General features: G+C 45.1%; 1 protein-coding gene across 1 annotated transcript in view; it reads left to right on the top strand.

Moving 5' to 3' along the window:
- The window catches only part of NAF1 (nuclear assembly factor 1 ribonucleoprotein), a 128,799-nt gene extending 108,180 nt beyond the window's left edge, over window positions 1-20,619 (top strand). Inside the window, exons 9-10 of the mRNA XM_056561479.1 lie at window positions 19,641-19,935; window positions 20,043-20,619. Coding sequence (XP_056417454.1) covers window positions 19,641-19,935; window positions 20,043-20,463 — 716 coding nt within the window. The 3' untranslated portion in view covers window positions 20,464-20,619. The remainder of the gene's footprint in view (window positions 1-19,640; window positions 19,936-20,042) is intronic.
- Window positions 20,620-26,872: the final 6,253 nt, after the last annotated feature.

Here is a 26,872-nt window from a genome sequence, read left to right on the forward strand (position 1 = left end):
ACTGCCAGAACCACTGTCTGGCATTCCCACAACCTGAGTGTCTTGCAGTCTCCTTCCCTGCCGGCCCTGCCTTTTCCGTATTAGGACTTTTCTGATGGCTTCTGTGAAAAACAGGCTGAGAGTCTTCCTCCACATCGGCCCTACGATTGCCCAATTGACCTTCTGCCAGGGACTATGCCTCCTCGGGGAAGAATCTATCCCTTGTCTGTCCCTGAGACGCAAGCCATGGCACAATACATTAAGGAGAATCTCCAGAAGGTCTTCATCTGAAAATCCTCATCACCTGCTAGTGCTGGAGTCTTCTTTGTTGAAAAGAAGGACGGTTCTCTTCGTCCTTGTATTGATTACCGAGGACTTAATAAGTTTACAATAAAAAATCGGTACCCCTTACCTTTTATTTCTGAGCTCTTCGATCGCCTGCGGGGTGTCAAGGTCTTCTCCAAGCTGGATCTGCGAGGAGCATACAACCTCATCAGAATTCACGAAGGAGATGAATGGAAGACTGCCTTTAATACCCGTGATGGGCACTTCAAGTACCTTGTCATGCCCTTTGATTTCTGTAATACCCCGGCCGTTGTCCAAGAATTCGTCAATGACCTCTTCCATGATCTTCTCTACACGTATCGTGGTGTATCTAGATGATATCCTGATCTTCTCACCCAACGTGGAGCTTCATCGCACACATGTGTGACAGGTCTTACGATACCTACGGGACAATTGCCTCTACGCAAAACTCTTCTAGAAGACAAGCCTTCCGTTTCATGGTTATATAGTCTTCAATCAATGCATAGATGGACCCTTTTAAGTTGTCTTTGGTTCTTAACTGGCCTCGACCTACTGGCTTGTGGGCTATACAACGCTTTCTGGGGTTTGCCAATTATTTACAGTTTATTCCACACTTCTCTTTGGTTTCTCTGATAGTGGCTCTTACTTAGAAGAACAGTAACCCCAAATCCTGGCCTCCTGAGGCCGAAGAAGCCTTTTCTCGATTGAAATCAGCCTTTGCCTCTGCTCCAGTTTTATTGAGACCCGATCCTGGAAAACCCTTCTTCCTCGAAGTAGATGCCTCTTCGGTAGGAGCTGTAGCCGTTCTGACCCAAAAGACCACCGGGGGTAAAACCGTGACTTGTGTTTTTTCTCCAAAACCTTTTCGCCTGCCAAGAGGAATTATTCCATTGGAGATCGTGAATTGTTGGCCATAAAGCTTGCCTTGGAAGAATGGCGTCACCTACTCGAAGGCTCTACTCATCCAGTCAGTATCTACACAGACCGTAAGAGTCTTTTGTATCTTCAGTCCGCTCAGCGTCTGAATCCCCAGCAGGCCAGATGGTCTCTTTTCTTCTTCCGATTCAATTTCCTTATCCATTTTCGGACCACGGATAAGAACATCAAGGCTGATGCCCTCTCTAGATCCTCTGATGTGGTTGGACAGGATTCCACTCCACAACATAATGTACCACCTGAGCATTTGATTTTTGCTGCTCCAGTTCTACCTGGAAGATCCTTCGTGCCACCTCAACTTAGACGTAGAGTTTTGAACTGGGGACATTCTTCTTTACTGGCAGGTCGTTCTGGAGTATGGAAGTTCTTCCAGTTAATCTCTCGGCATTATTGGTGGCCACACCTAGAACGCAATGTCACAGATTTTGTCCTTTCCTGTGTTATCTGTGCTCGTGACAAGACTCCATGGCAGAGAGCTGCAGGACTCCTACTGCCTTTGCCTATTCTGGAAACTCCCTGGTCTCACATTGGCGTTCTTTGCTTCATGCCTCCTCCTGTATGAAATCTCCTGGCAAAAAGGTCTGGCTCTCGTCCAAATACATCTGTTTCAGGGTTCCCAGCTACAAATTGGGCCCTCGATTCCTGGGACCATTCGAAATTTTGCAAAAATGAATTGTTTCATACAAACTCAGTCTGCCTTCCTCCCTACCTGGGTGTCTGGTTCTTCTGATGTCTTTGAAGTTGAGGAGTTTCTGGCGTCGAAGACTGTAAGAGGGAGACCTTATTTTCTAGTGGACTGGAAGGGGTTTGGTCCGGAGGAAAGGTCCTGGGAGCCAGAGGTGAATATCTTGGACTGTGACCTGGTCCTTAATTTTCTGTGACCTAAAAAGAGGGTGAGACCAAGGGGGGGGGGGGGGTACTGTTACAACTTGTGCTCCGGCCAGATACACTGGCCGTGAGCGCTCTCCTGCCTCGTCTTCCTCTGCCGGCAGTGCCGCAGTTCGCATTGCGGGACGCGCCCACATGCGAATGATGGGCTGTTTCTCACCACCTGCTTCCTCCGCTGTCCCAGGTCACCGCCATGTGTGTACCCACCCTCTAGGGCGCATGTGCGCCTGCTCTCTGCGATTTAAAGGGCCAGTATGCCCTTAATTGGTTAATGCTGCTTGCTGACACTATAAGTGTCAGCACTTCCTGTTTCCCCTTGCCGGTTCTTTGTGCCCCACAGCCTTAGAGAAAACATGTCTTGCTTGTATTCTGTATTTCTGTGTACCAGACCTCCTTGCTATGTTTCCTGTCCACGCTCTAGTGCCGTCTATCTTGACCTTCCTGCCAGTCCCCAACTAAGAGTTTGCCTTATCCTTCCTGTGCCACACTTCACCTCGGCAGCCTGTGTGGACATGTCGTATCAGGGGTAGCGACCTGGGTGCTGCCTGCCACAGCAAGTCCATCCTGCTTTTTAGTGGGCTCTGGTAAAAACCAGTGGCACTTTAGACTCTGCTCCCTGGTATGGCTCATGCCATCATCCACACAGGCTCAGCGGATCCACTTCACCACAGCTGTTGCAGTGTGTATCTTTATGTTTGTGAAGAGGTATGGAATCCAGATCTTGTGCAAATAAAATCGACATTTATTTCAGTAAGACCACACAGGAACACAAGGATACTATGCGTTTCAAGCGCAAGTCGTGCTCTTAATCATACAACAAATGTAAGGAAGACATAGGTATATATAGGTGGAGCAATCACAATGGAACACTATTCCTGTGGTTCGGTGGTATTAACTCCTTCCAGACTCCATAACATTTACAACATATAATAGGTTTGTATTAGAACGAAGTTAAAAACCAATATAAATGTGAGAAGAATGGATAAAACATATACATATATTGGAAGGCTGATGCAGGAGTCGAGTGTAGTACTTCATATGACCATATTGATACATATCAGAGAGGGAAGGTGATTTAATGATGTTTCACATAAATAAGAATACAAAAAATATACAAAATACAAAAAATGTATATACATAAAAACTATGTATGTATGTATCCAGATACTCCGAAGAAGTATCCAGTTAAAAATCCAGTTCACGATGCTCCAGTCCCTGTATCTCCAGTCATTACGCACAAAGCGAGTTTGCACTGTGCAGTAATGATAGTGGGGTGCTACAGTGGAGATCCCGGGGGTCCCCAGCAGCGGGACCCCCATGATCTGACATATTATCCCTTATCCTTTGGATAGGGGTGTGGTAGCCCTTGGGGGGTGTATGGTAGTGGTGGTAGGGTATAGGTATAGAAGGGGTTAATGTTAACCCTAGAGTTCGTGACACCAGGCTGAGGGCTGGTATGCTGAATCAATGTTCCGGCCTATCGTCGCCCTTCCCAGTAACGATAGGTGCATAAAATAACTGAAGGTCCACAAACAGATTGAACTTGAACTTGAATTACTTTTTACTGAAGTGCTTGCAATATCCACGGTACAGCAACAGTCTCATACAAACAGTCGTTAGGTTGCTTAGTGACTGGCAGTTGTAGCGGACCTTGAGCTAGATATACAGTCTCTGAATTTAGGAAGAGATTTGCAGATCCGTCCGGATTTAGGGGAATTATTAGGTCCGGTGATGCTGCAGAGTGTTTGGGAATTGATACACTCTATAATTAGATTGTTCAGCCATCGCCGCAAGGCTCAGGCCTAACGATTCGATAATTGCTGTGCCGGTCTTGCTTGCTTGCCCAGGAACAAGAGAGCTGTTGCTAGTTTAGCAACCCAGGAACAAGAGAGCTGTTGCTAGCTTAGAATAGAGGCGACTAGGGGTTAAATAAGTGACAGGGATCCCTATGTCCTAGGGACTCTGACTATGGGGACCCAAACATACATAGGTACTGTATATGATGCGGTATTGGGACACCACAAACCCCCTTACTAAAGATAAGTCGGCCTAGACGTCTGTCCCCTGAGACAGAGGGACTAGGACTAGAACAGGATGCTATAGAACAGGATGATCTGTACATTTGCTATACATCCTAAGTAGACTAAACACATTTTGATACTATCTAGACATTTGAATACTATCTAGACATTTGAATACTATCTAGACATTTGAATACTATCTAGACATTTAAAGAAAGCTATCTATACTTTAGTTTCTAGCTTCCTATACAACTCTATAAAACTTATGATACATTTTGAGGCTTACTAGGCAATTAGGTCTCTCTAGACAATTAGATAGCTGCCTAAGACATTTTTATTAGCTCTCTATACATTTTGATGAGGCTAAACTGAACAATAGCACATACTTCTATACATGAGGCTAACTAGATATTAGTACAGCTCTATTTACCTTTTGCATCAAGCTGACTAGACATTTGTATTATCTCACACATTTTATATGCCAAACAATGTTACTTGTTAGTTAGTACACAAAGGTTATACTGGCTAGCCGGAAGCTAGGTCACAGTAAGGGTGGCTGCTAGGGTCTATCGACTACACGCTACTTACCCCTAGAGCACTTTCAAAACAACCTATCCAGGTTATTCTTAGAATTACGTGTTTATTTTCTGTACTAGCAAGAGCATCTACTGGCCAGGCAGAGCATCTCACACATGCAATGAATAAAGAAGAGAAGAAGTGTACCTAACAGTGGCAGGAATTGGGTATAAATATGCTACAATTCCTTAAGTGTTTTCTGAAGTGAGATATTTATTTGATTTATGTACTAGAGAAATTTTGAGGTAGTACATTAAGTGAGTAATCTAGAGTACTGAAAATTGATCGGCAGAGCATTGAAGTGGGTTATTAAAGGTACTATGTGTGCAGGTACTAAATGTGAATCCTGGTACCTGATTGGTAATTTGCCCCGTGTAGTCCTTTGAGACTGCCGCAACACCACCTCCGAGTCATCAGGAGTTCCTAAACTTGAAGATTCTTCAAGAACTTCAGTCCCCGAGGGACCAGCTGGAGGGCTGGAAACAGGAGCAACTTCTTCGGTAGAACTGAGGGGTTCTCTTAAGATAAATGGAGGAGTGGCTTCAATGTCCGGAGCAGTCACTGGAGCAGGACTGAGGTTGGGTGTAGCGACCAATGGTGGTTGACATGGGGCAACAGTTACTGGCAACTGACTGATGGGCGCGACCAGTGTTGGCTGAATGGATGGAGCTGGGAATGGTATGCCCCAATACATGGTGGGCTGCTGAGATGGGAACAAAGGAAAGTCCACAGTGGGATGAATTCCTTCTCCCGGCACATACTCTCTCACAGGCCTTGTCGGAGGTGGAGTAGAAGTAGCAGGAGGATCAGAAGGAGTAGGAGGAGATGGGCCAAGCATATCTTCTTTCCGGCACACTTTTATCCTATTCCGGTGGACCACCTGTGTCTCGAACCCATCTTTTTGTATCTCATACACGTCCGTTTCGGGGTAAGGAACTGCAGTGATGGTGCATGGCTCCGTTTCCCACAGGGAGTCCAATTTATGGGTTCTAGGAAATTTTCTGAGCCACACTTTATCTCCAAGCTGCAAGGGCTGAGCCGAAGCATGTCGATTATAGTCTTTCTGCTGGCGCTCATGAACTTCACCCATTTTCTTCTCAACGATGTCCTTGGCTTCCTCAATTCTTCGTCGATGCTCTGACACCCAACCTTGGGAAGCCTGAGGAGAATTGTTGAAAGGTGCTTGTAGCCCAAAGGTTTGATCCTTTGGCAATTGGCCGTGTCGGCCCATCATCAAGAAAAAGGGCGTATACCCCGTAGAGCACTGAACAGTGTTGTTGTAGATTTCCAGAAGTTCTGGCAGCAGCTGAGGCCACTCTTTGTGCTTCGAGACCGAGGCTGCTCTGAGCATCTGGCTGAACACTTGATTGATCCTCTCACAGAGTCCATTCCCTTAGGGATGGTAGGCTGTTGTCCGGAGCTTCTTGCAATCATGCAGCCGGCAAAGTTACTGGAACAACTGGGCTTCAAAGGCGGTTCCCGATCCGTGAGAAGTGACTCGGGACACCTCAACGGTTGGATCCAATGCCGATAGAAGAGTTGAGCAGCAGTCTTGGCAGTAAGATCCTTGACGGGGACCACGACCACCCACTTGGAGTAATGATCCACCATTGTTAGGGCATGACAATAGCCAGATCGAGTGGGGGCCAGCTTCACATGGTCCAAGGCAATAATTTGATTCGATCTTTCTGTACAGATTGGATGCAAAGGGGCTATTGCGGCCCTCCGGGGGTTCTTTATCACGTTGCACACAGAGCACTCGGCACACCATTTCTCGATGTCTCCCCGCATCCCAATCCAGTAGAATCTCCTTCTGATGGTGATCTCCGTCTTATGGACCCCGAAGTGTCCGGATTGGTCATGATAAGCATTCAGAACCATGGCTGCATCCCTCCTGGGAACCACAATCTGGTGTATGCGGTCTCCGGAGACTGGGTCCAGGGAATTTCGGTAGGCCAACCCCTTGTGCAGGAACAGGTGGTTTCTCTGCTGCCACAGCTGCTTCAATTAGAAGTCTCCATGGGCCTTGCGCACCCGAGTAGGCACTTTCTTGTGGAGGCAATAGTCGAGGAGGTCCCCGATAACTCTGCTGTCATCCTGAAGTGTCTTCCAGGTAGACAGATCTTCAGAGACCTTGGGAGATTCAGTTCCGTCACCCGCCTGGGCAGTTAGAGCATTCTGGCTCACGAACCTTCTGTAGAAGGGAGGCATTTCTACATCTTCCCACACATCTTAAGCTGGAGGTGCTTCTACCGGGGCCATGCGAGAAAGTACATCCACATTGACATTGGTTTTTCCGCTGCGGTACTTGATGTTAAAGTCATAGTTGGCCAACCGAGAGGCCCAACGCTGTTCAAGAGCTCCCAACTTGGCAGTGGATGAAACGCTGGTAATATCCAGCAAACCCCAGGAAACTTCGGACGTCTCGCACCGTCCTGGGTGTAGGCCACTCTTTCACAGCACTCACTTTGTCTGGATCAGGCTGGACCCCTTGAGCACTGACGACATGTCCTAAGTAGTGCACTTGAAGCTTTAGCAAGTGACATTTGGAAGGTTTAACCTTGAGTCCATGTCGGATAAGAACTTGGAAAACTTCTTTCTGGTGATCCAGGTGTTCCTGACACGTTCGAGAATAGACTATGACATCATCTAAATACAACAGAACACTCTGGAAGTTCAGATGCCCCAAGCATCGCTCCATTAGGTGTTGGAAAGTAGCTGGTGCATTGCACAGTCCAAAGGGTATACTTTTGAACTCGAAGAGACCCATGGGGGTCACAAATGCGGTCTTCTCTCTGTCCTCTTCTGCCATTGGCACCTGCCAGTAGCCGCTCGTCAGATCCAGTGCGGAAAAGTAGGCGGCAGACCCCAACGCGGTCAAGGATTCTTCAATGCGTAGGAGAGGATAGGCATCCTTATGAGTTATGTTGTTTAGCTTCCGGTAGTCTACGCAAAAGCGGATGGTGCCATCTTTCTTTTTCACCAAGACCAAAGGTGCAGCTCACGGACTCTGGCTTTCCTGGATGACATCGGCCTCTTTCATCTCCACGAGCATTTTCTTTATGGTCTGATACATCCCAGGAGCCACAGGACGATGTCTCTCTTTAATGGGTGGATTATCTCCGGTGAGAATCCTATGTTTGATCATGGTTGTCCTGCCAAAGTCTGTGGGGTATTTGCTGAAAGCTTCTTGATGTTTCTTAGCCCCTTGAATGACTCCTTCCACCTGTTCCTTGGGGGTATCTTCGTCTCCTATCTGTAGTTGGCTCCACCAAGGTTCCGCAGGATTCTGGTCAGGTCCTCGTTGGACCACCTGTGACTTCGAGACTACATCTCGGACGTCTAGATGGTGTAGAGTAGCCACTGGGGTATACTTGGGTAGTTGGACCGCAACTTGAGAAAGATTAATAAGTCTCACTGGGACCTTCCCATTCCGTACGGTTACTAGGCTTCTAGCAGCTCGCACCAATCTTCCAATAGAAGGGGTTCGTAGAGCGCTTGGTAGTCTTGATTTTTCACCCCGGGTCGGGCACGGCACCAAATAACTGTCTCTGTCTGTGGCTGTAGATTAACGGCTCGGATATCTTGAATCCTTACTCGAAAGATTTCTCCTTGATGATTTATGAACTTCTGTTCTGCTTGGAGGATTTTGAGGTGGTGTTGTGCAGCTCGCCGGCCTGGGGGTAATAGGTGAGGGAGAGATGCATGCAGTGCCCAGACAATATCATCAAAACAGGGCCTCATAATATTCATGCCTAAAATGAAATCAGCTGCCCCCTCATCCCTAACATTTGTGACAATCACCCCCTGTCTTCCTAACACTTGTTTTCCCACCTGCACCTTGGGCTCCCCAGTAACCATGCCTGGGTACTGGTTTCCCGTTCCCTGCAATTACTCTGAATTCCGCTTCCTGAGGGTCACACAACCTTTCTGGGCCCCAGTACTTATAGAAACTTCCCTGCGGAATAGTGGTCACCTGAGACCCCGTATCTATAAGAGCTTGTAACCGCATACCTTCAACTATCACCTGTACATAAGGGCAAGGAGTAACATACTTAGACAGTCCTTTCTTGTCGCTGGTTAGTTCTGGACCTTCTTCCATTAAAGCTCAGCATTGGCTCTTCCAATGTCCAATCTTACCACAATGGCTGCAGGCAGGCCTCTGATTACCAGGCAGTCTCACAGGAGGGGTATTAGGTGGATCAGCAGGGCGGGGGTCAGGTTTCTTAGGTGGGAGTGTTGCAGATCTAGGGGGATTGGGCCGGACGGCCATTTCTTTAAAGGCCTTGGCTAACTATTCAATGTCCTGCTTAATGTCTCGCAAATCTGCTGTCCCAGGGCTAGGAGGAGGTGTGGTAAGGGCAGGCTTAGAAGGGACAGGTGACTTGGTCGAGGGTCCCGGGGGTTCGATCACTTTAACCGCCAGTCTCTTAAAAGCTGGGAAGGCCATATCGGGATTTTACACAACTAGCATCCTAAGTTGAGCCTTGTCCCATTTATTCAATGTTCCCTCTATAAAATGGTCCATCAGCACTCGGTTACCCTGATCGAGCGTGATGCCATCCAGCTTCTGCACCACCTCTAATGCATTCTGTAAAGCTACTGCATATCCTCTGAGAGTCTCACCTGGTTTCTGATGTCGTTCATATAGTCTGAGGCATACTTCAGAGGGGGAATGCGATTCAAACACTTGAGAGAGCCCCTTGAAAATCTGTCCCACTGTGGCCTTGTCAGACGCTGGCCAGGTGCGGAGTTCCTCCAAGGCAGGTCCCTGGAGCTGTCCTAGAAGCAACTGTACCTGTTGATGAGGAGGGAGTGCATAAAACCCCAGGATGCTGTAAATCTTCTCCCTAAAATCTCTCATCGTGAAGGGATCTCCACTGTACGTGGGAAGAACTGGGTTTCCCAGGAAGACAGGTGCAGCAACAGGGGCTCCCAACATGTAGGGAGCAGCTGGGGATAAAGGTTGATCCGTTGGTGTAGCAGGAAGACTATATTGTTGTCGGTCAGGCAGCATCGGTGTGGGTGGCAGCATTCTTCTGACTTGCGGTAGGGACCTCATTGGCGGGGTCCCAGGAGCACCACCTTCCTGTTGGTCAAGTTGCGGTTTTGCAGGCTCTGACATTCTTTTATTGAGTGTGCTGGCCCTTTTAAATGAAGCTTGTATCTGTATGTCCCCGACTTTGGGCTCCGGCAAGATGGCCGCCGCACCGCAGACTTCGGTGGGCGGAGTTTCTGAATCCCGCGGCGGGAAGGCCTCGTGACTATTTTAACTCTTTTCAACGCGAATTGCAGTTCCGCTGTACTCTTCGCCTCCCCCTTACTTTTCGTGTGGCCCCCTTGTAACGTTCACCACACGCGCCATTCTTGTACACAGCAACACATGAATAAAGTTTGCTTTCTAGGGTTAGTACACTTTCACTAGTGGCAATGGTAGGCACACACCCGAATCCTGTTCGTGACGCCAAAAAGGCTTTGTGGTAGTCCTTTGGGGGGTGTATGGTAGTGGTGGTAGGGTATAGGTATAGAATGGGTTAATGTTAACCCTAGAGTTCTTGACGCCAAGCTGAGGGCTGGTATGCTGAATCAATGTTCCGGCCTATCGCCGCCCTTCCCAGTAACGATAGGTGCATAAAATAACTGAAGGTCCACAAACAGATTGAACTTGAACTTGAATAACTTTTTACTGAAGTGCTTGCAATATCCACGGTACAGCAGCAGTCTCATACAAACAGTCCTTAGGTTGCTTAGTGACTGGCAGTTGTAGCGGACCTTGAGCTAGATATACAGTCTCTGAATTTAGGGAGAGATTTGCAGATCCGTCCGGATTTAGGGGAATTATTAGGTCCGGTGATGCTGCAGAGTGTTTGGGAATTGATACACTCTATAATTAGATTGTTCAGCCGTGGCCTCAAGGCTCAGGCCTAACTCACTGCGATAATTGCTGCGCCGGTCTTGCTTGCTTGCCCAGGAACAAGAGAGCTGTTGCTAGTTTAGCAACCCAGGAACAAGAGAGCTGTTGTTAGTTTAGCAACCCAGAAACGAGAGAGAAAAGATGGCCGCCTCTCCCTTATATGGGCAGGGGGCGGGGCGAATCTGATTGGTCCGAACATCTGCCATTCACCATTACATGGTGTAATGGGATTGCTTACGTCACAGGGCCTCCAAAGGTCCTTAAGCTTAATACCATAGAGTTCACCTAGTCACATGACCCGCAGGTCTTGCAACGCTATGGCAACAAGTAAGTAACCATTTATTTACATATGTTATTCTATTTACATTAACCTTTGAATAACTTAGTGATTTATACACTAGAATAGAGGCGACTAGGTGTTAAATAAGTGACAGGGATCCCTATGTCCTAGGGACTCTGGCTATGGGGACCCAAACATACATAGGTACCGTATACGATGCGGTACCCGGACCCCACAGGGGATAAGATACTAGGGCGGAGTACCCCTTTAAGGTAGACTTGGAGACACTATTTGGCCGATAGTGGAGACTCTTTGCTACACACTTATAGCCTGATTTTTTTTTTACTCTATCAAAGAGTGGATCCGATAAAATCATAGGCATAGGAGTATGAATAATTTTGCATATAGATGAGAATTCAGTGCTGAAAGGGGTGGTGAACACTACAGAGAAGGGTTTAGTATCACCCTATCTATAAATTTTTCGGGAACTATGTAATAGTTCCGTACAATTCTTTTTGTTAGGCAATCACCTTAGCCCCATCTAGCGACCACTTTGGGTAACCTTGAGCCAGTAACTGTTTCTGTATGGAATCTGCCTTTAAAAAAAAAAAAAATCAGTCTGTGGTACACTTCCTGCGTGCCCGAATCATCTCACCCACCGTCAAGTTCTTAATGACATGTGGTGGGTGACACGAGCGGGCACACAGGATTGAATTAACTGCCGTTCTTTTACAAAATGTTGTAGAAAAAATCTTTTTGGTATAAATTTCCCCTCTTAGGTTTAAATCCAAGAAGGAGACAGTATGATCATGATATGTGACTGTGAAACTTAAATTACAATTGTTGGAATTTAAATATGAATAAAAGTCTGGCACAGTCACCACACCGGGACCCCATATAAATATGAGATTGCTTGTCAAGGGATTTTCTGAAGAAAAAAGATAGATTCCCACCAGCACATGAAAATATTAGCTAATGAAGGGGAAAAGTTTGCCCCCATCAAAGCTCATGTAATTTGGAGAAAAAACAGCCATCAAACATGAAAAAATTGTGTTCCAACAGAAAAGTTACCACCATGCCCAAAAATTTGCACAACTCGGGGGAATAAGATGAATAAACAGATAAAAACCACTGTAATGCTGTTATGGCCAAGTTGTGAGGAATGACTGAATAAAGTGATGTAACATCAGCATATATCCAGGAATAGGGCTGAGACCATTCCAGACCCTCAAGTTGGCACAAGAGGTGCTTGGTATCCTTGATATATGCTGGAATTTGAGGGATCAAAGGTTGGAGAAATGTGTCCACCCATGCACACAGATTTTCCTTTAGTGAGCCAATGCCGGCCACAATTGGCCTAGATGGAGGAAGAAAACAGAGCTTGTGAATCTTGGGCAGGGAATGAAAAGTAGGAACAATAGTATGTTCAACTAAAATAATCTCTGCTTCCCTAGAAGAAAAGAAGCTGCCTCCCAAATTCACTAGCTCTGTAGGATCAGATTTAAGAACACTGTGTACTAGTATCGGACATGTCGACATTGATACGTCTGTATAAACCTTTGTCAAGAATAATGACAGCGCCGCCTTTGTTGGCCAGCCAAATTATGATATCATCTGCTGTAGACAGGCTGTCGAGCATCCCTCTCTTGACGGGTTAAATTAAATTTACCACGTGAAGGCGCATTCACTAAACTGGTAAGATAGTGCTCCACCGCCTCCTGAAAGGAGTCCAGGACCGATGTCCTAGATAAAATAGGATAAAAATTGGTATTGCGAGTCTGAAACACAGGACTTTCATCAGGGGTGACAGACGCAATCCTGCAGTTGATTTAAATGTGAGGCATAGATATACCCATATGGAGATATATCCCCATGTCTCCCTTACATTTTTTGTATGACTAAAAGCACGCCTTGTGCTTGAAACGCTTAACCCCTTGTGTTCCTTTGTGGTCTTACTGAAATAAATGTGGATTTTATTTGCATAAGAGCTGGATTCCATACCTCTTCATTTTCCTGTTCTTTGGTGTTGTCCAGCAACTGGATCCATGCTCCATCTGTCCAGGGCGGCGTGAGCTGGTTTTGTCTTTTCCATTTGCCTTGTGGATCATCCATGCTCCCCACGCCAGCCGGTTTGCTTCGGGACTCTAATGTGGATTTATTTCACCTGATCCCAAGATGTGCTCTTGCTTGAAATCTTTGGAGGACAGACAGGCTCGATCGGACAGAATGTTACATACCCTGACACAAAGGAACTCATGGATCTATGATGCACATGATGGTTTTGGAGGCTTTGCTTTTACAAGAGTCACGTATATGGCTGGAATTGTCTTCCCTCTGGCTGGTATGCCGCACAAAACATGATCCCACGTGGTTTAAGGATCAAGAAGTTTCCCACCACTATCTACTATGAGCAGTTTATGAATGAATGGCAAGATCTTCTGTGCGACTTCTCAATGCGTTTTGTGAAGCTCGTTATACGACATGAACAGTAGGCTCTTGAAGAGGTGAGAAACAAAATCATTATATTACAAGAAAATGTTGTCAAATTTGCTGAACAGGAATTGTTTAATGAGCTTGATGCTAAAATTAATAAGATAACCCAGTTAGAAACATCAATTGCTGAAACCAAGCAGACAAATTACGTGAGAGACTTGCTGGACTTTAAATCTAATATGGTTTTAACTGGCCGCAACTTAGCTCATAATCCGACACTCCACGCTCCATTCTTAAAAAGTCCTACACTAAGAGATGGTATAATAAAGGTCATAACAAAAAGCGAGGAGATGCACGGGTTAATTTTAGTTCAACGGAGTTTGAATTGTCAGACTCAGCCTTCGAACACGGGGAAGCAGTGAATATTGCAGCTAATGCTACATATGATCTGACATCTGCCAACACCACTGCACCTCGTTTACATGCTACATCTTCATCCAATACATCTACCTTAAAAAACGCCGGGCAGGCCGTAAACATGGAGCCCGAAAGACGCAGCCCTCGCTATCACAAGGAGAGGAAAAAGTAATTGTACCTATCTTCAACATCTCAGCTAAAATTCTTTCCACACAACAGATGACAGACTTATCACGTGGACTTTCTTTCTCACCGACCACCAGATTTGATCTATTTCGCACACTTTTGGGTTTGTTAGGGGCATTACACTGCAGGGCCATTTCGTTGCCATCCGCACTGCTGAAGATCTGTCTGCTCATCAATCTATCGATATTAAAATTCTAGATAATGACATATCTTGTGTAGATTCAGGTGAACAGAATTCGTTTAGGGGTATCGTTAAATCTGAACGTGACCCTAGTACTAATTCCTCCTTTCAGGATTTAATTGTCTCACATTTAAATCAACTGCAGGATCACGTCTCTGTCGCCCTGTGAAAGTCCTGTGTTTTCAGACTCGCAATACCAATTTCTATCCTATTTCATCTAGGACATCGGTCCTGGACTCCTTTCAGGAGGCGGTGGAGCACGATTTTAGCAGTTTAGCGAATGCACCTTCACGTGGTGAATTTAATTTAATCTGCCAAGACCGGGATGCTTTTGACAGGCTTGTCACAGCACATGATATTGTGATTAGTCAGGCTAACAAAGGCGCCACTGTCGTTATTCTTGACAGGTTTATACAGACGTATCAATGTGGACATGTTGTCAGATACTAGTACATACTGTGTTCTTAAATCTGATTCTACACATGTTTTCAGGCAGAAACTAGCAGAGCTTCTGAATCTTGGAAAGGAAGGCAGCTTCTTTTCTTTTAGGGAAGCCAAGTTTATTTTAGTTGGACATCCTATTATTCCTATTATTCCTATTTTTTCATTCCCTGCCAAGATCCACAAGCTCTGTTTTCCTCCTCCATGTAGGCCAATTGTGAATCTGTGGTGTGCATAGGTGGACACATTTCCCCAACCTTTGATCCCTCAAATTCCAGCATATATCCAAAATACCAAGCACCTCTTTTGCCAACTTGAGGGGCTGGTATGGTCTCAGCACTATGCCTGGATATCTGCTGATGTTACATCACTTTATTCAGTCATTCCTCACAACTTGGCCATAACAGCATTACAGTGTTTTTTATCTGTTTATTCATCTTATTCCCCGAGTTGTGCACATTTTTGGGCATGGTGGTAACGTTTCTGTTAGAAGACAATTTTTTCATTTTTGATGGCTGTTTTTTTCTCCAAATTACATGAGCTTAGATGGGGGGCAAATCTTCCCCTTAATTAACTAATATTTTCATGTGTTGGTGGGAATCTATTTATCTTTTTTTCTTCAGACACCCCTTGTGTTCCTGTGTGGTCTTACTGAAATAATTGTGGATTTTATTTGCACAAGAGCTGGATTCCATACCTCTCCATTTTCCTGTTCTTCGGTGTTGTCCAGCACCTGGATCCGTGCTCCATCTGTCCAGGGCAGGGTGAGCAGGTTTTGGCTTTCCATTTGTGTATTTGGGAAATTTTCTGTATGTATACTCGCTGGAGTCTCTCCTCCTTTTTTTCCTTCCTTGCAGCACATATTGGGGTTGGGTTTTGGGTCTAAAATCAGAAGATATGGGCATATTATTAAATTATGCTCATAGGACAATTATTTATATTTGTAAGATGTGTAGTTGTGCTCCGTCCTATTCGAGATTTTTTGTTAGAGTACCTGTTATCAACTAAACTGTCGCTATCCCCCCCCCCCCCCCACAATCTGTTCATGATACTCACTGAAGGAGGCATGGCCCGGCAGGAGCAATGTCATCTGAGGCCTATTAGGGCTCTCTTCTGCCCTTCTCCCTCTCTGGAGGTGTATAGAACCTTAGCACACGACAGAGACTGCAGCTTCTGAGTTTCCTCCTCTCTGGCATTGCACGTGCCATACAGAGAGGAGGAAGATTGGAGAACAGCGCTGATGGCCGGGCAGAGCTAATGTGAGGGGCGGGAACAACAGGCAGGGGGGCATTGGGAACGCTGATGGGCGGGGACAACAGGCAGGGGGGCCTTGGGTATCTCTGTGTTTAGAGAGCCCTATGCGTGTCACACACAGTGCTCACTCCCGCCTGCATGATTGAACACCAGGGAGCCCCACCCCCACTTTTGGTGTTTGAACTTGTGCAAGTCCGGAGGCTATGCGGGGCCTGCGGAACACTATGGAACAGAGACCCCCTAGTGGCCACTTTTTAAAATGTAAAAAACTAATAGAAATATTGATTTCTTTTAAAGAAGATATATGGCAAAGAGGCATAACTTTTCATAAGGAATAACATATGAAAAGTTTTGCTTTTCTCTTTTCTTTTTTTCTTTAAAGGTACTCTTTAACCCCTTAAGGACCAAGGACGTACCGGTACGTCCTTGGTCCTGCTCTTCTGATATAACGCGGGGTTACACAGTAACCCCGCGTCATATCATGGCGGGCCCGGCGTCATAGTGAAGCCGGGACCCGCCTCTAATAGCGCGCAGCGCCGATCGCGGCGCCGCGCGCTATTAACCCTTTAGCCGCGCGCTCAAAGCTGAGCCGCGCGGCTAAAAGTGAAAGTGAAAGTTCCCGGCTAGCTCAGTCGGGCTGTTCGGGATAGCCGCGGCTAATCGCGGCATCCCGAACAGCTGACAGGACAGCGGGAGGGCCCCTTCCTGCCTCCTCGCTGTCCGATCGCCGAATGACTGCTCAGTGCCTGAGATCCAGGCATGAGCAGTCATTCGGCAGAATCGTTGATCACTGGTTTCTTATGAGAAACCAGTGATCAACATAGAAGATCAGTGTGTGCAGTGTTATAGGTCCCTATGGGACCTATAACACTGCAAAAAAAAAGTGAAAAAAAAAAGGGAATAAAGATCATTTAACTCCTCCCCTATTAAAAGTTTGAATCACCCCCCTTTTCCAATAAAAAAAAAAACAGTGTAAATAAAAATAAACATATATGGTATCACCGCGTGCGGAAATGTCCGAATTATAAAAATATATCATTAATTAAACCGCTCGGTCAATGGCGTGCGCGCAAAAAAATTCCAAAGTCCAAAATAGTGCATTTTTGGTCACTTTTTATATCATTTAAAAATGAATAAAAAGTGATCAATAAGTCCTATCAATGCAAAAATGGTACCGTTAAAAACCAGATCACGACGCAAAAAATGAGCCATCATACCGCCCCATACACGGAAAAATAAAAAAGTTATAGGGGTCAGAAAATGACAATTTTAAACGTATTAATTTTCCTGCATGTAGTTATGATTTTTTCCAGAAGTCCGACAAAATCAAACCTATATAAGTAGGGTATCATTTTAATCGTATGGACCTACAGAATACATATCAGGTGTCATTTTTACCGAAAAATGTACTACGTAGAAACGGAAGCCCCCAAAATTTACAAAACAGCTTTTTTTTTCAATTTTGTCGCACAATGATTTTTTTTCCTGCTTCACCATAGATTTTTGGGCAAAATGACTGACGTCATTACAAAGTAGAATTGGTGGCGCAAAAAATAAGCCATCATATGGATTTTTAGGTGTAAATTTGAAAGAGTTATGATTTTTTAAAGGCAAGGAGCAAAAAACGAAAATGCAAAAACGGAAAAACCTCCGGTCCTTAAGGGGTTAATATTGTGAAATAAAATAATAAATTATTAAAAAGAAGAGTAAATATGTGATCCTTAGGTACTGTTTTCCTACTGCTTCTCTTGTAAACCAAATATGATAAACTAAAGTGGAACTAATTTTTAAAATTCATGTAGTTCATTATTCTATGGGGACAATTTTTACAATAGGAAAGCAAGAAAGGAGTTTTTATTTCCATATGACATATAATTCTAGAACCTTACTATTATTTTTAAAGTATAGCAGGAATGGTTTTAATAATGCTCTCAAGTTTAATTTATTTCAGTATCACACATGTAGACTGTTGTAAAGAACTGAACGAGATTTTAAATTTTAATTGGAATTCCCCAAAATATAACATCAAACAGATGCTGCAGTTTCAATCACAAATCATTCTACTGGGATGTCGGCCTTGTATTATGTTCTATTTTTGCTCATAATTAGTTACTTTATTTAAGCAGTATTAAAATCAAATATTGTACTACAGCAGTTGTGCTGTATATTTTTCTCATTAACCCCTTAAAGGGGTAGTCCAGTGGTGAAAAACTTATCCCCTATCCTAAGGATAGGGGATAAGTTTGAGATCGCGGGGGGTCCGACCGCTGGGGCCCCCTGCGATCTCTCTGTACGGGGCCCCGGCTCTCCGACGAGATAGAGGGTGTCGACCCCCGCACGAGGCGGCGGCCGACACGCCCCCTCAATACATCTCTATGGCAGAGCCGGAGATTGCCGAAGGCAGCGCTTCGGCTCTGCCATAGAGTTGTATTGAGGGGGCGTGTCGGCCGCCGCCTCGTGCGGAGGTCGACACGCCCCCTTCCAGCGGGCTGTCGGGGCTCCGTACAGGAGATCGCGGGGGGCCCCAGGGGTCGGACCCCCCGCGATCTGCAACTTATCCCCTATCCTTAGGATAGGGGATAAGTTGCTCACCACTGAATCACCACTGGACTACTCCTTTAAGGACCAGGCCATTTTACACCTTAGGACCAGAGCGTTTTTTGCACATCTGACCACCGTCACTTTAAGCATTAATAACTCTAAGATGCTTTTACCGAATATTCTGATTCTGAGATAGTTTTTTCGTGACATATTCTACTTTATTTTGGTGGTAAATGTTCGGCATTACTTGCATCCTTTTTTTATGAAAAATTTCATGAAAATTTAGAAAATTTAGCATTTTTCTAACTTTGAAGCTCTCTGCTTGTAAGGAAAATGGATATTCCAAATACATTTTATTTTTATTCACAAATACAATATGTCCACTTTATGTTGGCATCATAAAATGGACATATTTTTACTTTTTGAAAAAATTAGAGGGCTTCAAAGTAGAGCAGCAATTTTCAAAAATTTCATGAAAATTGCAAAATCTGAAGGGGCAGATGTTACAGAACTACAACTCCCAGCATGCCTGGGCAGTTTAGGCATGCTGAGAGTTGTAGTTTGGCAACATCTGGAGGGCTACAGTTTGGGCACCACTGTAACAGTGGTCCCCAAACTGTGACCCTCCAGATGTTGCAAAACTACAACTCCCAGCATGCCCAGACAGCCTTTGTTGCAGTTTGGCCTTCCTAGTGGTTGCCACAGTAAAAATCACTTTACTTTCAGTTTCATTTCGCAGACAGATTTCAGCAGACATGCCGTTCCGATCTCTGCCCAGCGCGCGGCAGAGACCAGAAATACAACAGGACATTCTCTAACGTCCTTGGGCATTAAAGCCCAGGTAGCGGAGACGTTAGAGAACGTCCTATGTCCTAAAGAGGTTAAAAGAGTAAGGCTCCTTTCACACTTTAGTTCATTCATCCGTTATAAACATCAGTTTTATTTGTAAAATCAAAAACGGACATATAATAACGGATGAATAAGGGTCCAAAGTTCTGTTATTGAAATGAATAATTGTTTATCTGTTATTATCCGTTATGATCTGTTATTACATCTGTTAATAACGTCTGTTTTTTTAACCCTTTCTTGACCTCTCCTACCTGTCACACCTTGCAACACCTGAAGCTCCGCCTCCTACTCCAAGGGAAGGGTATAAAAGGGTGCTACAGTGATCTGGCAGCAGTCTGAATTTCAGCATTTAGAGGGAGATTACTGTTGCTTGAATTGCTTGCTGTCAGAATTTACCATTGCGAATTTCACCATGTTTCCTACCCACCTTTCCTACAGGTTCAATGCTCTGCTGTGGCGTCCCCAACAAAGAAGAAGATCCGAAGATGATGAGATATTGCCGCCACCGAAGATATTGGATCCATCCCATCACTGCAGCATGGATGACCCATGGGGTGCACATTACTTTGTATGTGGAGCTGCGCCAGTACCCTGAGAAGTTCGCAAGCTACCTACGGATGTCTGTAGCAACGTTTGATGACCCTCTACCACGCATCAGTGAAAGGGTCTGTCGCCAAGACACCCACCTCAGAAGGAGCATCTCGCCAGAGGAACACCTCATCATAACCCTCAGGTATGTAAGTCAAAATCATTTTTTTTTTTTTTTTTTTTTTGCAGTGTTCATTCAATGTGTTTTACAAAATACTAAAACCCTTAAAAAAAAAAAATGTTTAATTTCAGGTTCCTGGCATCCGGTGAGAGTTTTTTGTCGCTCCCCTTCCAGTTTCACCTGGGAATTTCCACCACCTCTGGGATTGTCCGGACCATCTGCCAGGCCCTTTGGGATTGCCTTCTAGCAGACTTTCTTCCACAACCTTCCACAGAACAATGGCTTGGCATTGCAGAGAAGTTACAGGAAGTCACACAGTTTCCATACTGTGTTGGAGCAATCGACGGGAAGCACATCAGGATCCAGATGCCGATGCACATGGGGTCGGAGTATTACAACTACAAGAAGTTCTTCTCCACCATACTTATGGCCGTTGCGGATGCGCAGTACAAATTCATCGCTGTGGACATTGGGTCATATGGAAGAACGAACAACTCCCGTATGTTTAAGAACTCTGCCATGGGGAGGAGGATATTTTTTGGTGAGATGTGACTTCCTGAACCAAGGGCTTTTCCTTGGACTGATGGACCTCCAATGCCCTTTGCTTATGTTGGAGACGAGGCCTTCCAGATGTGTCCCAACTTGCTGAAGCCTTACTCCAGCCGAGGACTCGACCACCGCCAGCGAATCTTTAACTACAAACTGTCACATGCAAGACGTGATGTGGAGTGTGCCTTTGGAATTTTTGCGGGCAAATGGTGGATCTTCACGCTGCCAATCCAACTGCACCCGGATGTGGTTGATCAGGTTCTGAAGGCAACTGTTGTTCTCCACAACTTCGTCCTAACCAAAGAGCCTTCCCTCAGTGATCCCGAAGAAGTGGAAGCAGCTCTGCCTGGCCTACAGCAGTCATCAAAAAGATCAACCGAAGCCGTCATGCGTCTCAAAGACTATTTTGCACAGTATTTTCTGACAGAAGCTGTCAGTGTGTCTTGGCAGGATCATATGTTCTGAGCTTTCTTGTACTTTTTTTAAAGATTTTTTTAGGTTAAAGTCAGTTTTGATAGAAACAAACATGTTGTGTGTACACTTTGCTTGCAGGATATGGGAGGGGGTAGATTGTACACACCAGTGTCAAAATCACAGTGGGGCGTACAATCTGCCGCCTCCCCTATCCTGCTAGCAAAGTGCTTATGTATATAGCATGTTGGTGGCACACTTTGCTTGCAGGATATGGGAGGGGTAGATTGTACGCCCCAGTGTCAAAGTCACACTGGGGCGTACAATCTACCGCCTCCCCTATCATGCTAGCAAAGTATTTCCCCATGTTGTGTAAAGATTGCTTTCAGGATAGTAGAGTCGTACCTTCTACCCCCCCCCCCCCTCCAGTGTGAATTTAACACTGGGTGGTAGAAGACCTCTACTATGCTGAAAGCAAACCCTAGATGGGTGTAAAAAAAGATAGACAAAGTCATTATATTAAGTGAATTTTTTTTTTAATTCAGAATAATTAAAAAAAAAAAAATTAACTAAGTACAGTTGTTTTGTATTTTTTGGGGCTTTAAGTCCTATAAGTCCGTGAAGGACTGCTAGGTAAGGGGGACATGGTAAGGGTCTTGGGAGCTGGAGTCCTTGGGGGGCTGCAAGGAGTCGATTGCAATTTGTGAGTAGAATCTGGGAATAGGGGTTTCCATGGAGAAGGAATGGGCCTGGAAAAATGAAGAAAAATGTTGGAATGGTGTTGAAGGGGTGGGAATATTAGGGGGCAGAGGGTCTGGTGTGCCCTCTTCACACTGGAATGTGTTCTGAAAAAGAAAAAACATGTTTATTTACACAAAACATTTTAAAAGAAAAATTGAAAAAAAAAAAACATTGCATGTACTTCTGCAGGTTATGGCACTTTTGGAGGCATCCGAGGAGTGGGTGGTTGACATATGGGGTTTTGCTGGTGGCCCCAGATCCGCTGGACGTCTCTTCCTCCTCCCTAAGGTCTCTCATGTGCCGGTCCCTGATGGATTGCCAGTGATGTTTAATCTGCTCAGCTAGAAGGAAAAAATATTTCTAATAAAAACAAACAAAAAAAAATGTTAAAAATGCTATTAGTTTAGCAAAAACTGTAGTGTATTCAGTTGACTATGCAAGCAATCACATTGGTTCTAAACCTTTAAAAAAACAAGCAAAACAATAAAGAAACAATGTGAATAGTTGCTATGGGCAACTGACTTCCAAAGTACTCTTTAAACAATTATATTTATTTATTAAAAACTCACACAACCACGTCCTCTGCCACAAATTATGAGGCCTCTTCCTCTGGTTGACTGAGGAGCGAGACGCTATTTAAAAAAAAATTATGATTAAAATCATTTAAATTACGGTATAATGTAGAAAAAAATGCAATATAATTTGTACAATACATACTGGTTCAGGCTCTTTGTAAGGCCTATTCTGGGAGTCCTGGGGGGCCGACACTTTGGGGACACTCTCCTCCTCATGTGAAATTATGTCCCTTTCAGACTGTAAAAGCCAAAAGAAAAAAGAAAAATACACTTCTTGAATGTTTGTCACTTTTGGATTTTTTTTCTCAGAGGAGGATGTTGTGGATGATGTTGAATCCTCCACTATGTGCTTCTGAGGAAAAAAAAAAATTAGAACTAATTTTCATTTAAATTTTCAAAACAGTCAAAAAAGTAAAAAAAAAAAAATCACCTTTTCAGATTGTGCCTTTTTAGTTTTTATAGTTTTCCCCTTTGGAATACAGTGGGACTAGAAAAAAAATAAAAATTAAGATTACTAAAATCCTAAAAATGGAAAAAAAATACAGAGTGGCGGAGCACGGTCCAAAATCGTACTGTGCACTTCAAAAGAAATTATCCTACTGGAATAAAAAAAAAATTTAATCTAAATAAAACATGGAAACATAAATATAATAATTTTATCCCAAAAAATAATACTCACACTGGCCATTGGATCTACGTTCTGATAAATACAAATTAGCAAAAAAAATATTCAAATATGAGCTGCTGGGAGTTTTACTTTCATTTTAGACACGGCAATCAACTTTGATCGCCACATCCAAAGGGTTAATAGTGCGCGGCACAACGATCGGTGGCGCAGGTTATTAGCCCATGGTCCCGGCTATCATTAGCCGCCGGGACCGACCCGGTATTACGCGGGGTCACGGCGTGACCCTGTTTTATTGACCGAGCATAGGGCGTACAGGTACGCCCTATGTCCTTAAGAAGTTTTACATACGATGAGCTACTTTCATATATCACAGATGGCGTTGACCCACCCTCTCAATAAGCTTTAATAGTAATAATGTTAATAAGAGCTAAAAATTGCTCGAGTCACATGCAGGGGACCCAAGAACCACTTGTGACCACTGGCTGAGGATCACTGCTGTAGATCATTGTTTCCCAAACAGAATTTTGGTGAAATGTCAAGTACTAGTATTAGGCGTTTCCATGAAAAAGGCCAGCAAGTGTTTCTAAATTTTAAAGAATATAATGCAACCAAACTTTACAAGTCATGAACATATGCTGATTTATTGAAAGCATTCCTGCAGTCGGTTTGGTATCGAAGTATATTTCTGTGCATTGCTAACCAGTAGGAGGTTGTACGACCATAATCTATGTATATAAAACCCAATGGAGGACATTCATCAATGTTGGTGTAGGTACAGTGCCGTGCAAAAGTATTCATCCCCTTGCCTCACAACCTGGAATTAACATGGATTGTTTGAGGATTTTGATCATTTAATTTACAGAACACACCCACAACTTTGAAGATGTTTTTTATTTATTTATTGTCAAGAAAACAACAAATAGGACAAAATAGCAGAATAACTGCCCAGAGACTGAACCCCCGTCGAGCCCATTGGTCCCTGTTTTTCGCCCGCTTCAACTTTGAGATCCATTTCCGTCCTGCTGCCAAAAACATTAGGGCTGATGCCCTTTCTCGCTCTTCTGACGTTGTGGGGGGCTTACCTTCTCCCCAACACATTATCCCACCTGAACGTCTAATCTCTGTGGCTCCCTCGGACTTGCGCCTACTACCTCCTGGCAAGATCTACATTCCTCCTCGTAAACAGTTACAGATTCTCAAGTGGGGCCACGCTTCGCTTTTTGCCGGTCATCCTGGGGTCAAGAAGACTCTTCACCTAATTTCTCAAAGGTACTGGTGGCCCTCTCTGGAGAGAGACGTCACCAAATTCGTTCAATCCTGCGTGGTCTGTGCTCGTGACAAGGTTCCTAGTCAGAAACCAGCGGGCCTTCTTCTGCCCCGTCCTGTGCCTGAGACCCCCTGGTCTCACATAGCTATGGACTTTATTACTGATCTTCCCTTCTCACGTGGTGTGACAGTCATTTGGGTTGTGGTGGACCGGTTCTCGAAGATTGCTCACTTTGCGCCCCTGCCTGGTCTTCTGTCCGCGCCTGAACTAGCCAAACAGTTTTTTCTTCACATCTTCCGCCTCCACGGTCTTTCCAGACACATCGTCTCGGACCGTGGAGTGCAGTTTGTTTCCAAATTCTGGAGGGCTCTCTGTGGTCAACTCGGAGTCAAATTGGACTTTTCCTCCTCGTACCATCCACAGTCCAATGGTCAAGTGGAGCGAATCAACCAAATCCTGGGAGACTATCTCCGTCATTTTGTGTCTTCCCGTCATGACGATTGGTCGAATCTACTCCCGTGGGTGGAGTTCTCTTATAATTTCAAGCCATCCTCCGCCTCCAACAAATCCCTGTTTTTTTGTTGTGTATGGTCGTCATCCCCTGCCATCTCTGCCTCTAACCACCGCTTCCTCTTCTGTACCTGCTGTCGAAGATCTTCTTTAAGATTTCTCTTCCATTTGGCAAGAGACCCACTCAGCTCTCTTCAAGGCTTCAACCCGTATGAAGATCCAGGCCGATAAGAGTCGCAGATCTCCTCCAGAATTCCGTCCTGGGGACAAGGTGTGGCTTTCTTCTAAGTACGTCAGATTTAAGGTACGAAGTTACAAGCTGGGCCCTCGTTTCTTGGGTCCCTTCAAGGTCAAAAGCTGCATTAATCAGGTTTCCTACCAGCTCCATCTTCCTTCCTCCCTTCGAATCCATAACTCTTTCCATGTCTCCCTCCTTAAACCCGCTGTCTTTAACCGCTTCTCTCCCAAACTTCTTTCTCCCACCCCTGTCGCTGGTACCTCTGACATCTTCACATTGAAAGAAATTCTAGCTTCTAAGATCTCCCGGCGGAAAATATTTTTTTTGGTTGATTGGGAGGGCTGCGGTCCTGAGGAAAGGTCGTGAGAGCCTGAGAGTAACATCTTGGACCGCAGCCTCGTTTTCAACTTTCTTGGTACCAAGAAGAGGGGGAGACCTAAGGGGGGGGGGGTACTGTTACAGAGACCCCTCTGATCCCCGCCTCCAGATTGGAGCGCCCGCTGCCTGCCTCTGTTGCCCCAGGTCCCCGGCGTCTCCCGGTCAGAGACACCGACCGGGAGCGCGGGTCCTACTGTCCCAGGGACGTGGCTCGCGTGGTGGCTGGCCACCGCTCGTGCGCCGCATCCCCCTCCTTCTCACCTGCGCTCCGGCGCGCTGCGGCTCCGTCCTCGGCATTCCGGCTCGCGCGGTCCCGCGCCGTTTATGGTAAATTTAAAGGGCCAGCACACCAATAATTGATGCACTGGTTCCTGATTCCCCCACTGTGTCCTTGCCTATTCTAGAGCTCTTCCCCTTCCTGCCCTTGCCGGATCTTTGTGCCTAGTGCCATTTTGAAAGCGTTCCCTACTGTTCTGTATTGCCTTGTTGTTGCTATTGTACTCTCGCCTGTGAACCTTTGCCGCCTGCCCGGACCTCTGCTACGTCCGACCACGCTTCTGCCTTCTCCTTTGTACTTCGCATGTCTCAGCAGTCAGTGAGGTTGAGCCGCTACCGGAGGACATGACCTGGTTGCTACCGCCGCAGCAGGACCATCCCGCTCTGCGGCGGGCTCTGATGAAAACCAGTAGCAACTTAGAACCGATCCTCCGGTACGGTCCACGCCAATCCCTCACTGACACAGAGGATCCACCACCAGCCTGCCGAATCCTGACACAAATGCTTTCTGGCAAACGTCAGACGGGTCCGGGCATGTACTGGCTTAATCAAGGGGACACATCTGGCACTGCATGATTTGAGTCCCTGGTGGTGTAGTGTGTTACTGATGGTAGCCTTTGTTACTTTGTTCCCAGCTCTTTGCAGGTCATTCATTAGGTCCCCCCGTGTGGTTCTGGGACTTTTGCTCACCATTCCTGTGATCATTTTGACACCACGGGGTGAGATCTTGCGTGGAGCCCCAGATCGAGGGAGATTATCAGTGGTCATGTATGTCTTCCATTTTCTTATAGTTGATTTCTTCACACAAAGCAGCTTGCCTATTGCAGATTTAGTCTTTACAGCCTGGTGCAGGTCGACAATTTTGTTTCTGGTGTCCTTCGACAGCTCTTTGGTCTTGGCCATAGTGGAGTTTGGAGTGTGACTGTTTTAGGTTGCAGACAAGTGTCTTTTATACTGATAAGAAGTTTCAACAGTGCCATTAATATAAGTAATGAGTGGAGGACAGAGGGGACTTGTAGGTGACCAAATACTTATTTTTCACCATAATTTGCAAATAAGCTTTTTAAAAATCAGACAATGTGATTTGATGGAATTTTTTTTCTCATTATGTCTCTAATAGTTGAATTATACCTATGATGAAAATTACAGGCCTCTCTCATCTTTTTAAGTGGGATAACTTGCACAATTGATGGCTGACTAAATACTTTTCCCCCCACTGTAGATATTGTTTGTAACTGCACACCAGTTTATTAAGGAATTACATTTACCCTCCTTAATAATAATTGAGAATTCCCTAATGATTTACTTGCCGTAATATGGTTTTCAAAACTGGGCAAACCTTAAAATGTCTCATAGTGTAGGAACTAGAGGTGCACCAAAATGGAAAT

This window comes from Hyla sarda, chromosome 1 (genome assembly GCF_029499605.1).
Source record: "Hyla sarda isolate aHylSar1 chromosome 1, aHylSar1.hap1, whole genome shotgun sequence".
Taxonomy (NCBI): Eukaryota; Metazoa; Chordata; class Amphibia; order Anura; family Hylidae; genus Hyla; species Hyla sarda.